Raw genomic sequence first — 16,522 nt, 5'->3', positions numbered from 1 at the left:
ATTAAGGTTCTGCTATAACAGCCTCCCATGAGAATCTATTCCCATTAGCAGACACTGTTTCTTTGACCCCTCTCTACAAGTTACATTCATGCCACAATTCATATGTTAATTACAGCATAGATGGCAAGGGTGCTACACATGCACCCAATTTAAGACACCATAAAATCGCATACAACTTAATATGTAAAAGTTCTACATATCATCATGACCCTGAGCTCCCCCTGCACTAGCAAGTAGAAAGAGCACAACTGGGATCTGAAACTACTTTTGTCATGCACGTGTGACATGGCAGGAGATGCAACTTTTGGAATCAGGGATCAGATGCTATGGCACCTTTAGATAATATTTCAGATACATTTAACAATGCCCATTCATGCTATTTACTAAACACATTGAAAAAATCTGGTATCATTTGAGAAGGCAGGATTGGCAACTTGAGATATAACTGTTAAAAAAAGAGGAAGTAATTAGGAATTGGAAAGCAAAAGCAACATTGTTTGTCTTACACAGTCAAACAAGGTTTTCTAGATATGTGTTGCTCCAATGTATCTGAAGCAACCCCTTATGAAACATAGGTACTAGAAAAAAAAGTTCCTGCCTATGGCAGGGGGGCTGGACTTGATCTCATGAGATCCCTTCCAACCCCTACTGTATATGAAATCTATGAAAACAGTGAGGGTAAACTGTAAGTTTTCTTGCATAAAATGAAACAAAACTGCATACCATGTAGACAATATCTAGATTTGGAATCAAACTCCTACTAATGAGATTGGCAGTGCCCCCTCCTAGTCATCTTCAAATCTATACTATAAAAAGCACACACATTAGAGCACACTAGCTGCAGCGTAACTAGACGAGGGCAACCAAGGCACCAGCCCCAGGCACCAATTTAGGGGGAATGCAAGAATAAAAGCCACTGCTTTCCTGGTTGCCACACTCCCCTTGCCTGTAGCTGGGCTTTGGCCACTGCTGTTTCTACACACTTTTTGTCTTTTCTGTGTTGCCTGGTCCCAGGTTAAATTTGTGGGATGTGTCCAGTCATGTGTGGACATTTGGTTCCCTGGGGACAAGTAGCAGCAGTACACCTTATGCCACAGCTACTTATCCCTGGGGAACACCCATGCCACATGTGCTTTGGCGCATGACAAGTTACCTTGGGTGTGGCAGGGGAGGCTGGGGCCAGCACTGTCCTGGGGGCCTCCTGGGGCAGCCGCCTAGCAGGATCACTGTGGCTGAGCATGGCTGGCAGCTGCAGCACAGTTCCAGACAGCCCAGCTCCACTTTTCAGCAGTGCATGCTACCCAAGCATATGCTGCTTCATTTTTTTCCCCTGCAGGTTTTTTGTTTGTTTGTTTTTTGACTCCTGGATATCCAGGGGTAAAAACAAGCCTGTGGGGGGAGGAGGGGAGAGGAGCAGTGCATGCTCAGGCAGTGTGCCCTTGCAGTGCAGCGAACACCAGATTGTGTGATATGTGGCGCTACAAACATGTTTGCAGCACCACATACTGCACAACTGCACCATATACTATACAACTATAAACATTCTGAACAGAGATAGAAAACACAGAGACAAGGTTGAAATGCAAAACATCTGATTTACTGCAAAAATGTGTTTGAAATTTATATAGTAGTCTGTAAAAACTTTGCACACAAGTTAAACATATTCTGGTGATTGAGTCCATAAAAATAAGTTAAGACAAAAACTAAAAACTATGTTCAAATACGTAAGCAACCCATTTGCACTTTTAAAAATTCAAAGTAAACAAACTCCTTCCAGACTTTCAAATCCCAGTCATTTGGACCCTTCACTTGACTTATGACAAATATAGTAATTTCTTAGGATGATTCTGATCCTTTTGGGCTGGGATTTTCCAATGCAAAATTATATTTAGTGCTAAAAGCATTCCATACACAACCTAAGAAACAAGTTCTTTCTGTAAAATGTCACTTTAGACATACTTTGTTCCAGAATATATATTTTCTGAAATTACTTACACTGTATTTAATTTTCTAAAGCAGATTAAGAAAAAAAAAAGTCAGCTGCTTTTCACTGTATAAGGCTTCTCTCTTAAAGACAAGGAAGAGTGAACACAGGTATTTCCATGCTGATGTTTATACTCCCCAAAGGAGGTCACTACATGAGTGTGAATAATACCTCCCCCCACACCTACTCCCAAGGAGGTCAGTGTATTGGCTCTGTAGCACCTGTGCTTGCTACCCAAGGGAGATCACGGTGATTACTGTGTACTGTTACCCCACCAGACAGTGTGTTTGACCTTTATGCAATAACTTTTAGATAATAAAAAAAATTAATGGAATTAAAAGGTTGATGGATCAGACCCAGTATTATAGATTTATTTATGTCATGCTGCTGAGGTAAGAAGAAGAGAAGAGTTAGCTGGTGATGCTCTAAGCATATCAAACACTAAAACACAGACAAAAATACAAACAAATCTCCCTCCCACTGCCCTCCCTGGACTTAAGCTTCATTGCCCATTCTGGGTTTTTCCCAGTTCTTACCACTTCTACAAAAATGCCAGTCTCTGAAATCTTTCAAGGTCCCTCTGCAAAAAATAACTCTATTCCTATAGGCTTCCCATTATTTTCCATCTGCCTAGGCCCTAGTTTATATCTGGCATTTCCCTTTAACAGAGAACTCTGATCCACCTGACACCAGGGCCTCCTTTCTCCTAATGGATTAAGTTCCTTTTACATTTTCCCCAAGTCTGACAGAACCTTCAGTTATATAAAGGTTAAGGCTAGAAGAACTCTGCCTGTCTTCCTCTCCCTTTAACTCTTTCACAGGTGAGTCAAAAAAAATCAAACAAGGACACCTAATTCTCAGCTGCTGATCTCGCTCTGGTGAGGTCAGGCACAAGTCCCCATAAAGAGACAGCCAGCCAGCCTGTGACATGGGCACATACGGTTTTTGCAGCCTTTGTGTATTTTGGATGAGGAATAGAACTACCCATGAGGTTAATGTGAAAATAAGTTACACTAAAATGAGTATTTGTACAGTTCTACAGTTTTTCCTTTATATTAATCCTATCACTACAGTGAGCGAGCAGCATTCCTGTAAGTTTAGAGAGTTTCTACTTAAAAGAGAGGATATTTATAAACAGAAGAATTATTTAGAATAGGGAATGAGGGGTATTCTCTCTTCTTACGTATAACAAACTACTTATGTATCTTAGATGAGGAAGTGGCAAGCATTTTGCCTCCCAGTTGCTCTGAAACTGATTAGTTTTTTTACTTCAAAATATAACCTCAATTATGCTTCTAATACTTTCATGTACCAAACTTGATGAAAGTGCAATAAAGACCAAAGTAATACAGACAAAGTAATGATTAGAAACAGGAACACTATCTGTAAAAAACCATTTACGTGGCTTTATACCGACAAAAAACACTTAAAGATGAAGTCTTGGATGTAGATGACACGTCTGGGTAAGGCTGAAGGCCCATCTGCTTATTGTCTTTCAACTTCTGAATTATAATTTTGGCAGATTCCTCTCCTTGGCTGTCAGTGGTATCAAGCAGTTGCCGGACTTTTGACGTCCTTGTAGGTTTTGTGCTGATAAGTTCATAGTCTTCTTTCATGATTAAATCCCTTGATAAGAGGGCATCCAGGGACTGATTCAGACAGGCTTCAGTCATTTGGTTAACTATCTCTTCTCTTTTACTTAGGATCCAGTGGTGGGCCACATCCTGGTGCATAGGTTCTAGAGCAAAATCTGAAGTTTAGAAAAAAGAAAAGAAGTCAAACTCATGAAACAGCTATTTAAATTAAAATTTACAGTTTTGTAAAATAAACAGTGAGTTGGGAAAAAATACACATTTCTGGTAAAAAATAAGTGACAGATTTGTGATACTCTGCCAAAGTTTCACTGTTTTATTCCACATTAAAAACACGATAGTAGTTATTGTTTTATAGGCTGATTAAAATATTTCTCTATCAGCTATTTGAACCTTCAATCTTTATTTCTAGAAGTAAAAGCTATAAAAAAACAACCAGTTTCATCATATGCCCCATTAATTCCATCCTATCAACCATCCTCATCCTTAAACAAATAAAAACCTCACATCCCCCACAAATAGCTAACTGGCTATGGGAATGAATCACAGGGATCAGTAACTTTTTAAAATACAGTATATACATAAATTTCTCACATATTATCTCACCACGCTTACCCTTTTTCGTGTTTCAGAGAGTCAGGGATGGTTTTACTTAAAAATCAGAAGTGCTAAATTTGGTAGAGAATCTTGGGTTCAGGCAGAGCTGTTCAGGTGGTGATCCTCAAGTATCTACAGCCACCTCTCTCCACTGCTGTGCAGTGGCTACAGGAGTCCCAGGTGGGGGAGGGATGGAGAGGTTGTATGTTACCAGCAATGCCTGCACAGCAGGAGGAAGGGGACCATGTGCCACCCAGGATTAGTCATTTGCCCCTTTTTCCTCCCTCAGTGTTACTGGAACTTAAAATGTCATTAATATGTGCTGTACCTGAAGTGATCACTGATGACCGCATCAGGCGGTGCACAGGATTTGATGCATCTGAAATTTCTGTGCTGGAAGTGGGTGGGTAGCGATGGCTGGACACACAAAATTTAGCACTTTGGGCTGCAGAGATATTTTCATCCATACTATGATCAAGAAAGGAAAGTGGTCCTCCAGAATTGGCATCTTTATCTTAAATAACAGAATAGAATCACATAGTTTGTGTTCAGATAAAAAGATAACCCAACCCCCTCAAAAGACACATTAGAAATTATTTTATAAAACACATAATTTTTCTCTAAACAAAATTCAAAAAAATCATGAAGCTGAGGTTTACACCACTTTTCTTCTCTTCTTAGAGTTGGAAGCTTTAAAAAAAAATGTTGAGAAAACCATTTCATGCATGTTCAACTTCAAAAAAATCATAAGCAACAGAATATACCCATAAGTAGCTGGAACAAGCTGAGTTTTTACCAGAGGCCATATCAACAACTTTCATAGTGTCTACTTATTTCCCTTACAATATTAACTTTGGAGGCTTTTGAGGAAGGATTATCCTGGTAAGTAAGGCTTAAATGGAATGCTAACAACTTGAAAGGCCTAAGCCCTCTCTCACCGCCCAGGGAAAAGTTGAATTTTTTCTACCTTCTATTAGCTTGTCAAGATGTACAGTGTGTTTTCACAAGAAAATCATATGAAATCTAGCAAGGTCAACAGGAGAATCTGTAAGAGAAAGTTTAGGAGAGTTGGGGGATTCTCATCCTTTCACTTCAACATGTACTAGAAAGAAAGAGTGCACAACGCTGCAAGAAATAAGGTTGAGATGCGGATATAAAAAGTCTTTCACATCTGAATAACTGAGGCTGTTAGAGTTCTACAAGAACTAATCAAAGACGATTACTTCAGGCTTGGGAAGTACTAATATTCATGGGAACAAAATCTGATACAAGAACCGTATGTAATTTGGCTGAGAAATGAAGTGAGGTCAGAAAAAAGTGGGATGCTTTTACACCAAGGGCATCAAATATCCAGCTGTGGAGCTGTGTCATCTGGCCTGCAAGGCTCCTACGGGGGTCAGGAATTCAGGGGTAGAGTGAGCAGCTGTGGCATTAAGGTCCACAGGTTCCTGAGTTGCATCCTGCCTCAGTTACCAGCTGAGGCAGCTTGCTCTGCCACTGGAGGTGGCTTTGTATTCAGCTCACAAAGAGCCCTGCAACCCAGATCCAGCCTGAGGGACAAAATGAGTGTGACACCCCTGTTTACACTAATTCAAAGAGCTGGGCAACAGATAAAATGAACTAGACCTACCAGTGCTAGACCTGAGACTTGATACTGTAAAAGAGAATAGTAACAGGGTAGAATAGCATTCACGACTGGAATACAGACATTGAAGGCTATGCACTGTTAGGGAAAGATAGAGATAAAGGCAAATGTGGAAAGATAGCAGTGTGCATCTATGATGCAATAAATTGCAATGAAATAATAAGAGATTTCTTAGGGTGGTATTTTTTAAAATTGAACCACTTTATAGTTGGAATGGAATTAGACAACTTTTTGAATACAGGATATTCTTCATCAGGTCTGAGCAATAATAGCTTTAGGAAGTGTGGAAAGAGATTCCCAGAGACAGCAGACAATTAGCAGAAGAAAAGAAGCTGTGCTGTGCTGGCATTTACTGCTAAGACCTGAAGAATGTCTTGCATTCAGAAGCTTGTCTAACTCTATTCCAACAATGCAGTTGGACCAATAAAAGATACCACCTTAAGAAATCCTGCCTCTGGCATAATTTTTGGACCCTCACAGCTATGACATCACTTTAATACTACCATTAAATAAAAAGTGATAGCAATGGTCATAGTCACTTTAGGGAAGGATTATAAAAGAAGTTTTACTGGGGTTGGGTGACCATATTTCTGTGGTCATACAATGCTACACTGTTGGTTTGCCCCCTGCTCTCTGGCATGCTCAGCTGTCCCCAAGTTCCAGTCTCAGCTGAGCGAGCAAGGGAGTGGAGCACATAAAGTGTCAGTGAGCAAAAGTAGAAGCTGCAATCATGGCTGAGGGGGTGGGTGTAGAGTGACACAGTACAAACATGAATTGTGGTCCCAGCTGAACAGGCATCAAAAGGTGAGGTTACAGAACAATGGAGAGTGGGGGGGGGGGGGAACAGAGGAGCAGTCTAGGTTTTGTTGGGAATAGTGCTGTTTTAAACACCTGTCCGGGACATCCTGCTGAAAATGGGACAAAAGCATTTATTTGAACACAATAAGGAAATGCCTGGACCAGGGGTTTAAAAGAGGACTGTCCTCGTGAAAACATGATATATGGTCACCCTAGTTATGGGCTCAGATCACTATGGTTGGGATTTGACTATTCAAAGATCCCCAATAATATTAGTAGAAAGATAAGTATTGTTAGGAATTATGTCATGGGAGACCAACTTTCCAGATGCAGATAGAGGAACAAATGCTACCAATGACTGGGCCCAATAATTTCTGGATACAATAGCCAACCTTTCTTTCCTGAAGAAATCACTGAACTAACAAGAGATTTAATGCTGAGTTTAGACTTGGTTTTGGCAATGGCAAGGATATTATAGAAGAGCTGATCACTGTAGAGATCCTTGAACTGAATGGTCATAAATTGATTCATTTTAAATTAATCATAGAAATAAAAGAAATACTAGGCTGGAATGGACCGCAAGATTTATCTACTTTAACACCCTACTGCTCAACGTAGGATCACTTGTATATAAAATATTCAAGACAAATATTTATCTAACTTGTGCTTAAACTTTCAGTGACAGATTCCACAACCTTTTCAGATAATCTGTTTCAGTGCTTAACCATTTAGAAAGTTTATCCTAATATATAACCTAAATCTCTCTGGCTACAATTTAAGCCCATTACTTGTTCTCCTGTGGATTCAAAGAAGGATAAGTTACCATGCACAAATCCTCTACCAGTCAATATTTCCTTCTCTAGTCTAAATAACCCCAATTCTTCCAACTTTTCCTCAGCTGTCATGTTTTCAAAACATCCAATTCATTTCTGTTGCTCTCCTTTGTCCACATCTTTTTGGAAGTGCTGTACCAAAAATGAACATGGTACTCCAACTATAGCCTCAGTAAGACTAACTTCTTGTGATTTTTTTTTTTTTTTTTTTAAGTGTAGGACTTTGCACTTCTCCTTGTTAAACTTCATCCTCTTATTTCAACCTAATCAGGATCATTCTGAATCCTAATTCTAAAAGGATAAGCACTAACCAGGTATAGCAAGAGATTCTGATTTCATAAGGGTAAAATTTGAGAGTATGGCTAGACATAACACTTAATGTACTTCAAATGTTGCAGTACGTTGAAGTGCTTCAAAAATGGAGTGTTTCAGATATGGGCAGATGTACAATCCCCTTCTGGAACCAGAAGATATCATTAAAGATGGGACATGTGGAAGATTAATATATCTGGACATCAGTAAAAGATCTGTGATACTGCCATGTGATAAATTATTAGAAGATGAGAGTTGAAAAAGAAATTGTAAGAAACATAATTTAAACTGGCGTAAGAGAAAATGGGAATGGGCCACTTTGAATGAGCCAGCTTTAGGGAAGTTCAAGAATCAGTCTTTGGGACTGATTTTATTTAATATATTTTCATTAATGGTCTTGGCACAAAAAGCACAGACAAGTTGATTACATTTCCTGATGACGCAAGATTGGGACACATCAGCAACATGAAGGAGGCATCTGAATATATTATATGCCAAAGTTGGAAGGTATCTAAATATATTACTAAGGAAGAACTGCATGGCTTTGACACTGTAGTAACAAAAGGGATGAAACCGAGTAGTAGAAATCATAGGGTCAAGCATTACAGAACTACAAGAAGAGTTTTTGCCATAAACTGGATCTTAGTTGGAAATAACAGAAAGGAGAAAGATCTGGTTGCACTAGTAAATCACAGAATGCCTATGACTATCCATGAATGTAGTACAGCTAAGAAAAATGTAAATGTAATCCTAGGATGCATCAGTTGAGGTATCCTCTATAAAGATACAAAAAAGTTAATGCTAGTACATAAGGCTCTGTTGATATCTGGAATGCAGTGTATGGCTACATCATCACTCTAACACTACTATGTACAAGTATGGTCATCCACAACCAGTAAAGATGAAAATAAAATACATACAGAGAAGGACTATGAGTATGATCATAGGGATGGAAAGCCTGTCACAGGAGAGGAGACTAAAAGATCTTGGCTTGTTTGGCTTCACAAAATAAGGGTTGAAGAAGGACCGAGGGAGAGAGAAGAAATTTTTTAAAGCCCAGAACAATGTTGACATAAAAACAAGTGAGTATTGACTGGGCATGAATAAGTTTAGGCTGGAAACAAGAAGTTTCTAACCATCAGAGGTAGTTACAATCTGCCTTAAAATCTGGCATCTAATAGGATACAGTTTAAACATAGTTAGTTTAAAAATGTGGGTTGATTAATTTATGAATGCGATTACTTGACATGCTTGCCAACAACAGCAGAGGACTGACCTCCATGCCTTTGGAAGTTTTTCAGTTATATGTCTTTCGCTATAATTCATGGGAAAACAGAAACTTGAATACTGACTTTGACCAAATTGAATGCTGGATGAAACATTCAATTAAACTACAGAACTGAGTGACTATAGAAAGCAACCGAAATTGAGAAGAAGCTGCAGTAATAAGCATGGTAACAGTTTTACCCTGATGCAGCATCACAAAGGACAATAAAACCCTAAAATTTATAGGGTCATATTAACTGGTGTAGGCATAAAAATGGTACATCATTTCACAGGAACATTTCAAAAGGAAATAATTTGTTTCAATGCAAGTTTGGGAAAATTCAAGGAAAAGGGACATGGTTCCATTTTCTTAAGAAAAAAAGCATTCCAAAGGATTACTTTATAAGAAAACATTCCTTGCAATATTTGTAACTTCCAAATGGTAGGTAACATTTTGCAATGGCATGAAAACTTAGAGCTGAAACTGATTACAAAGATGGAAACGTATTCAGCCTGTGAGGATTATTCAAAACAGAGGGAAAATAATCAATGTTTTATTGTTATGTGCAGTTTTTTAAAAAATACATTGGGATGAATTACTTCCTCATGAGAGCAAAGGGCTGTTAGCATCCTTCAATCGTGTGACTTAAAACAAATTAACCATACATAGTAAAGGAAAAAGCAACTCATGGCAGTAAATTTTAATCATTTCAAGATCCCTAAACTCTTTCAGCCCACTACCCTCATCCATGCGGGCACCAATGACAGCTTGGAACCCTCTCAGCCAGGTCATGAGGCGCTACGGGATTTGGGAGCAGGGCTTAAGTGGTTGGGGGTGCAGGTGGTGTTTTCCTCAATCCTTCAGGTTTTGGGCTACGGGCTGAGGAGGGAGAGGAGGATACAGGTAGTGAACCAAAGGCTGCTGTCATTGGGAAGGTTTCGGCTTCCATGACCACAGTCTGCTCTTTGGTGAGAGGCAGCGAGCTGCTGGGAAGGGACGGCCTCCACTTCTCTCTGCTGGGGAGGAGGCTCTTCTCAGCCAGACTGGCTGACTTGCTCCACTGGGCTTTAAAACTAAGCCTGCCGGGGGACAGAGGAGGGAGGGGTGGGGGGGATGGATGGACGGATGGACTACCACCACTCCTGGCCCACTGTGTAACCCTTGCAAAGCCAAAGCCAGCAGGCCAAGGCACTTAAGGGAGCCCACCCCTGCCCCAGCCCTAGAGTAAGCTGTGGGCAAGGCAAGGGCCCCCAAGGGGACACTTGCATGCCTGTACACCAATGCCAGGAGCTTGGGGAAGAAACAGGAGGAACCTGTCCTCCTGTTCAACACAAATAATTACGATGTCATAGGGATAATGGAGACCTGGTGGGACTCCACCCATGACTGACCCACGGATACAGACAGCTATACCCTGTACAGGAGAGATCGAGTGGACGAAAAGGACGGAGGTGTAGCTCTCTGTCAAGGAGAGCTACGCATCCCTACAAGCTGACATTGGCACCCAGGGGGGACAACTAGAGGCCCTCTGGGTTAAAATCCGTGGGGAACACAGCACAGGAAATACAATGGTGGGAGTCTACAACAGACCTCCCTTCCAGAATCAAGAGATTGACCAGCAGTTTGCCAGGGAATTGGCTGAGGCTGCACAATGCCAGTCCATGGTTGTCATGGGGGACTTCAACTACCCGGATATCTTGTGGGAAGAGTGCTTGGCCAAATCCGAATGGTCACAAAGCTCTCTCACGTGCGACGATGAGCTCTATCTGACTCAAGAAGTCTACGAGTCAACAAGAGGCAAAGTGTTACTTGACCTGGAAACCAGAGACAACCTAATCAGCAACCATCAAAGGGAATCTGGGTGACAGCGACCATGAGCTGATCACCTTCACCACCTGCCAAAAAGCTGTCAAGTCAGTCAGGAGTACAGAGGTCCTTGACTTCTCAAGGGGTGACTTTGACAAGCTCAGGAGACTTGCTGGTGAGGCCCTAAGGGACCATGACCCCAAAGGGAGGGGAGTCCAGGAAGAGCGGTCACTCCTCAAGGGAGCGATCCTAGATGCACGAGCTAAGGCTATTCCATCTTGGAGAAAAGGCAGCAAGAGGGCACAGCAGCCCCCTCGGCTCTCCAGGGAACTGGTGGTCCTCCTGCAGCTAAAAAGAAAGGCCTACAAAGGATAGAGGATGGGATCTGCCCTCAAGAAGGAATACTCTGCACTGGTCCAGACCTAGAGGGAGCAAACCAGGAAAGCCAAGGCTGCAACGGAACTCCAACTGGTCACAAATATCAAGGACAATGAAAAGTCCTTTTTGAGCTATGTGGGGAGCCAGAGGAAAAGCCAGGGCAACACTGGACCCCTGCTAAACCAAAAGGGAGAACTGACAACCGCCGCCCAGGAAAAAGCCAACTTGCTAAATGGGTACTTTGTGTCAGTCTTTCACAAGTCCCATGGGATGCCCCTGCCCATTACAGGACAGGGATGCCTAAGCGAGGGTGGTTCCTTGCCCTCCATCAATGCTGACCTTGTGAAGGAACAGCTTGAGAGGCTGGATACCTTCAAGTCAGCTGGCCCTGACGGTTTACACCCCAGAGTACTCAAGAAGCTGGCTAATATCATAGATCCATGCCAGGGGCTGAGCTTCGAGAGCTCCTGGCACTCTGGTGAAGTGCCCAATGATTGGAAGAAGGCCAATGTGGTGCCTATCTTCAAGAAAGGGAGGAAAGTGGATCTGGCAAACTACAGGCCCATCAGCCTGACCTCTATCCTGGGGAAGGTCTTAGAAAAAATCAGGGAGGCCATCCTTAACAGACTGGCTGATGGCAACACCCTGAGGGACAGCCAGCATGAGTTTGCTGCAGGTAGGTCACATTTGACCAATCTCATTTCGATTTACAACCAGGTGACCCATCACCTGGACAAGGGGGAAGAGATTGATGTCATATATCTTGACTTTAAAAAAGCCTTCTATCTGGTATCCCATGACCACCTTTTGGCAAAACTCGCCAACTCCAGCCTTGGGCCCTCCACGATCCGCTGGCTGGGGAATCAGCTCCGGGGTTGGACCTAGAGGGTGGTGGCTGACTGAAGTCAATCATCATGGTGCCCTGTGACCAGTGGGGTCCCTCAAGGCTCTGTCCTTGGACCTATTTTGTTCAACCTTTTCATTAATAATGTGGATTACTGGAGTCAAAAGCAGACTGGCCAAGTTCAATAATGATACCAAACTTTGGGGTAAAGCATCCACACCTGAGGACAGGGCAGTAATCCAGGCTGACTGTGACAGGCTCAAGAAATGGGTGAATGAGAACCTGACAGTATTTTAACACCGAAAAATGCAAGGTTCTCCACCTTGGGAGGAAAAACCTGCAGCATGTCTGCAGGCTCAGCAGTGCTATGCTGGCTAGCACTACAGATGAGAGTGACTTGGAGGTCAGGATTGACCACAAGATGAATATGAGCCTTTGATGTGATGCTGCAGCTAGTAAAGCAAGCAAAATGCTGGCTTGCATCCATAGATGCTTCTCAAACAAATCCCGGCATGTTACTCTCCCATCATACTTGGTCTTGGTGAGGCCGCAGCTGGAGTACTGCATCCAGTTTTGGGCTCCGCAATTCAAAAAAGATGTGGAGATGCTTGAGAAAGTGCAGAGGAGAGCCACACGCATGATCAGAGGTCAGGAAAATAGACCTTACGACAACAGGCTGAGAGCCATGGGACTTTTCAGCCTGGAAAAGCTCAGGCTCAGGGGCAGCTTGATGGCCACCTATAAGTTTATAAAGGGTGTTCACAAGGATCTGGGGGAATTTGTTCACCAGAGCGCCCCAAGGGATGACAAGGTCAAATGGTTATAAACTCCTGCAAGACCATTTCAGGATGGACATAAGGAAGAACTTCTTTACTGTCCGAGCCTCCAAGGTCTGGAATGGCCTGCCATCGGAGGTGGTTCAAGCACCTACTCTGAATCCCTTCAAGAGAAACCTGGGTATTTTTCTTGCTGGAATCCTATGACCCCAGCTGACTTCCTGCCTCTGGGGTAGGGGGCTGGAGTCCATGATCTTTGAGGTCCCTTCCAGCCCTAATGTCTATGAAATGGCTTACAAATTATAATTAGTTTCGACTCTGTTCCTTGCCATGAGTATAAGGGCCTCGTCTTCTAAGCCTGCCTGATTTTATGGCAGATTGTCTACACTTTAAGGCAGACCTCTACACTTGTAAGGTGCTTCTGTGGCACACTTGGGGTACGATACAAATCAATGACTTAGACTTAGAATACTACCAAAGTAAATAATAATTGTATAAAACGCTCTCCTGTCACCTCTTATAATGAAAGAACCAAAGCCACTTGAAAAATGTCATGGATGTGTCAATAATATCTTCCAGCTGACTGTGTCAAATAGAGTTAAAAGGGTCAAAACAATCATCATACGCACTTTATCTTCAGACACTGTGAAGAAACTTTCATAATCAAGTTTCTCCATAGACCTTTTTTCTGATAGTTAATCATGCTTCATATTTAATTTTTTAAATCTCTCGTAACTCAGTTCCCCAAAGCCTGTAGTGATCTTCATTTTCCCCCCGAATTCTGGACATCAACACATTTTTAGTCTTTACTCAAGAATGGAATCAAATTTCTCCATAACTGGGCCCCACCACATGTTTCTGTATTAGAGCTGCAGAAAAAGAGAAACTATTTCCTAACACTTCCTTGTGATAGGACGACTCCGGTTTGCAGCATCATTACATTACGCCCTGACACTGCAGTATTAAAGGGCAACGTAATGTCAACTACTCTGTGAACTTTACTGGTTTCCAGACTCTTCCTCCTAATAAGCACACAAATCTTTCTTTTTCTAAGCTGAATCTCAATTTCAGATGCAAGTCACTTGCTACTCCCTCTAGATCTCACTGCGTTTTGCTGACTTAGGTGGTATCTGCAATCTCTCACAACTTAGTTTCATCTGAGAATTTTGCCAACTTTCTATTAAACATGAATACATGGTTCACAGCCATAAGCTCAGCCATGAAAAATGCACCTCTATTTTCACGTCATTAGGTAATCAAGTTATCTACCATTGTGTGGCACAACTTGCATCGAAAGTCAACTTTAATAAAATATTATGAATCAGTCTGATTCAGCAAGGTTGCATACCTGATGAGAGGATATTATATTCAGGCAAACTCCCACGTCTTGGAATTTCAGGTAAGAAACTTCGGAGAGGAAGTGCATCATTTTGCATGGAGGGAACACACGTTTCCTGAAATAAATGCCATTATATACAAGTAAAAATTTAAACAAAAATAGAGATCCTGATCATTTCCCTCTTTTTCTGTCCTATCAAGGTGGCCAAGTCACTGACGATTAAAATACCTCAAATCATTTGAAGTTTTATCATATTTTCCCACCATCTAACCCAACCCTTTATGTCCATAATAAGTATGAGCAAAAGAAAAACAAGAATTTAAAAACAGGCACAGTACCTTGTATAAGCCATTTCACACAAGGTGTGGGATAGACTCCTATTTGCTGGTACACAGAGCACTCCCTCAGTGAGGCAAACCACTACACTCCCTTTAAAGGTAGATGTGTTCCTCAGTCACAAAGTTTATAACTGGCTGGATCTCCCAGCTTCTTTGGGCCATCTGCAACTATTTCCATATACAAATGGTGAAAAGATCTGCTCTGCAATGTGCAGAGGTTACAGACTTCCCCCCTACTGCATGCTCTCCTGACCCTGCTAGTTCCCCTGCATTGTATGATTCCGTGGCCGAGTAGGAAAGCAAACTGCAGAAGAGAATGGAAGAACAGATTCCTTCTTACTGAACTACAACTCTTTCAGCATATTTTTACAATGTGCTGGGAAACAGATTGAACTCTAAACACTAAAGATTTACCTCTTGTGGACTAAGATTCAGAGGTATGTTTAGAGATGTCAGCTCCACGTTGTTTTTCTTTTGGCATAAGCGAATACATGCCGACTCATAATGCAACTGAAAGAGACATTTATATTTTTTATTAATCGTGCATTAGAAAGCTATAGGACACGACTGCATAAATTCACATCAGCATGTTACACTGTGATTAAGTTTCTTTGGATAAGCACAGGCTGCTGTTTCAAAGACTTTTCATAAAAGATTGTAAATAAAAAACTAGTTACCTTAGCTCTCTTCAACAGAAGCACCGCTTCAAGCATAGATATTTCATCAAATGTTCTCAATACTGGTTCAAGATCTATTAAACATTCTAAAAAAAAAAAAAAAAAACTTTCAGTTTAACAACACCTTCTAATAAAAGTAACTGCAAGTTTCAGGTTGCTTGAAGTCTTTTCTCTCATAAAATAACTGGTTTTGCAGTAACAAATTAAAATAAGCCCTTTTTTTCTTGTCCCTTCAATATTGCAAAATTTGTCAACTGCTCTACAAGCTTTTTTGTTTTCCCCACCCAATAAGGAATATTAATTCTCATTTATAAAAATATTTCCTCTATTAATAGATGTCAGAACACATAAGCAGTTAAGCAAATATTTCCTGCATTCACCATTTCAAAACACACCCCTGGGATGCCAGACTTACAATCTCACCTAAAGGCCATTTCAACCCTCAATATAATAGCAAGGGAGCTCTCTGCTTAGCTCTGAGAGCATGGCCTCCATCAGATGAGGAATGCAAACTGTTTAATTCCAGGGTAGGAACTGAACATACAAGCATAACTTATAGTTGGACCATGAAGCATCACTAGCTTTGGAGAGAAATGCCGGCTTTCTTAGAACACTGGAAAAACAGCACAGCAATGATCCAAAAGAATCTAAAATGAAGATCTGGAGCTTCCTGGGGGGTTTGTGTGGGCTACTCTACAGGTTGGGCAAGATGCAAAAAGAAAGAGACAAAGATCAGATTCTTAAAAGAGAAGCTGATAGGAACTGCCAAGTCATCAAAGCAAAATTACTCATTCCTCCACTCCCCTCTGAACTTTACTTTCCTCATCCAGAGATTCGTGGCTGTGAAGCTAGGCCAAGGTAGTGGTAGTGAATGTAATGTCCTACCATATCCAATAAATCCAAATGCTATTTTTATCATGCTTTTGGAAGGTGGCAGATGGGCATAGCTGGAGGACTGATGTCACTTACTTATCTAAAGATGCACATGGCATTTTAATAATTGGGAAGCAGAAAGTGCCACACCCAAACCTATTTGTGTCGATTTAATGACCACCACACTAGTCAAAGAGTTTTTAAACTGAGCTCATCACCAAGACAAGTTATATTTGAGCAAACTAAGTTCTGTGTAACCCTACAGCTTCCACTACCTTTGTAGATTATACTGTATGCTTTTGTTAAAAGGGAACTTTCTGGACCAGGTCTGTAAGAAATGTGACTGCAACATACCACTGATTAATTAATTAAATATGGCCCTGTATCTCTTCTAATTTATTCAGTAGTATTCCTGTGAACTTTACAACTATTTTTCCCTTTCAAGTATTTTTTTTCCTAACAC

At 41.3% G+C, this 16,522-nt stretch overlaps 1 protein-coding gene across 2 annotated transcripts in view; it reads right to left on the bottom strand.

The window, feature by feature from the left end:
* Positions 1 to 1,575: 1,575 nt before the first annotated feature.
* The window catches only part of RIPK2 (receptor interacting serine/threonine kinase 2), a 31,798-nt gene continuing 16,851 nt past the window's right edge, over positions 1,576 to 16,522 (bottom strand). For both annotated transcript variants that reach the window (XM_090040278.1, XM_090040279.1), the window contains 5 exons: positions 15,187 to 15,272; positions 14,924 to 15,019; positions 14,181 to 14,286; positions 4,502 to 4,687; positions 1,576 to 3,734 (listed from right to left, as the gene is read on the bottom strand). In XM_090040278.1, coding sequence (XP_089896404.1) covers positions 3,382 to 3,734; positions 4,502 to 4,687; positions 14,181 to 14,286; positions 14,924 to 15,019; positions 15,187 to 15,272 — 827 coding nt within the window. In that variant the 3' untranslated portion in view covers positions 1,576 to 3,381. The remainder of the gene's footprint in view (positions 3,735 to 4,501; positions 4,688 to 14,180; positions 14,287 to 14,923; positions 15,020 to 15,186; positions 15,273 to 16,522) is intronic.

This window comes from Crocodylus siamensis, chromosome 3 (assembly GCF_052110815.1).
Source record: "Crocodylus siamensis isolate JL-2025a chromosome 3, ASM5211081v1, whole genome shotgun sequence".
Lineage (NCBI taxonomy): Eukaryota > Metazoa > Chordata > Crocodylia > Crocodylidae > Crocodylus > Crocodylus siamensis.
Note: the sequence above shows the minus strand (reverse complement) of the source record. Positions and strands in the feature narration are given on the sequence as shown.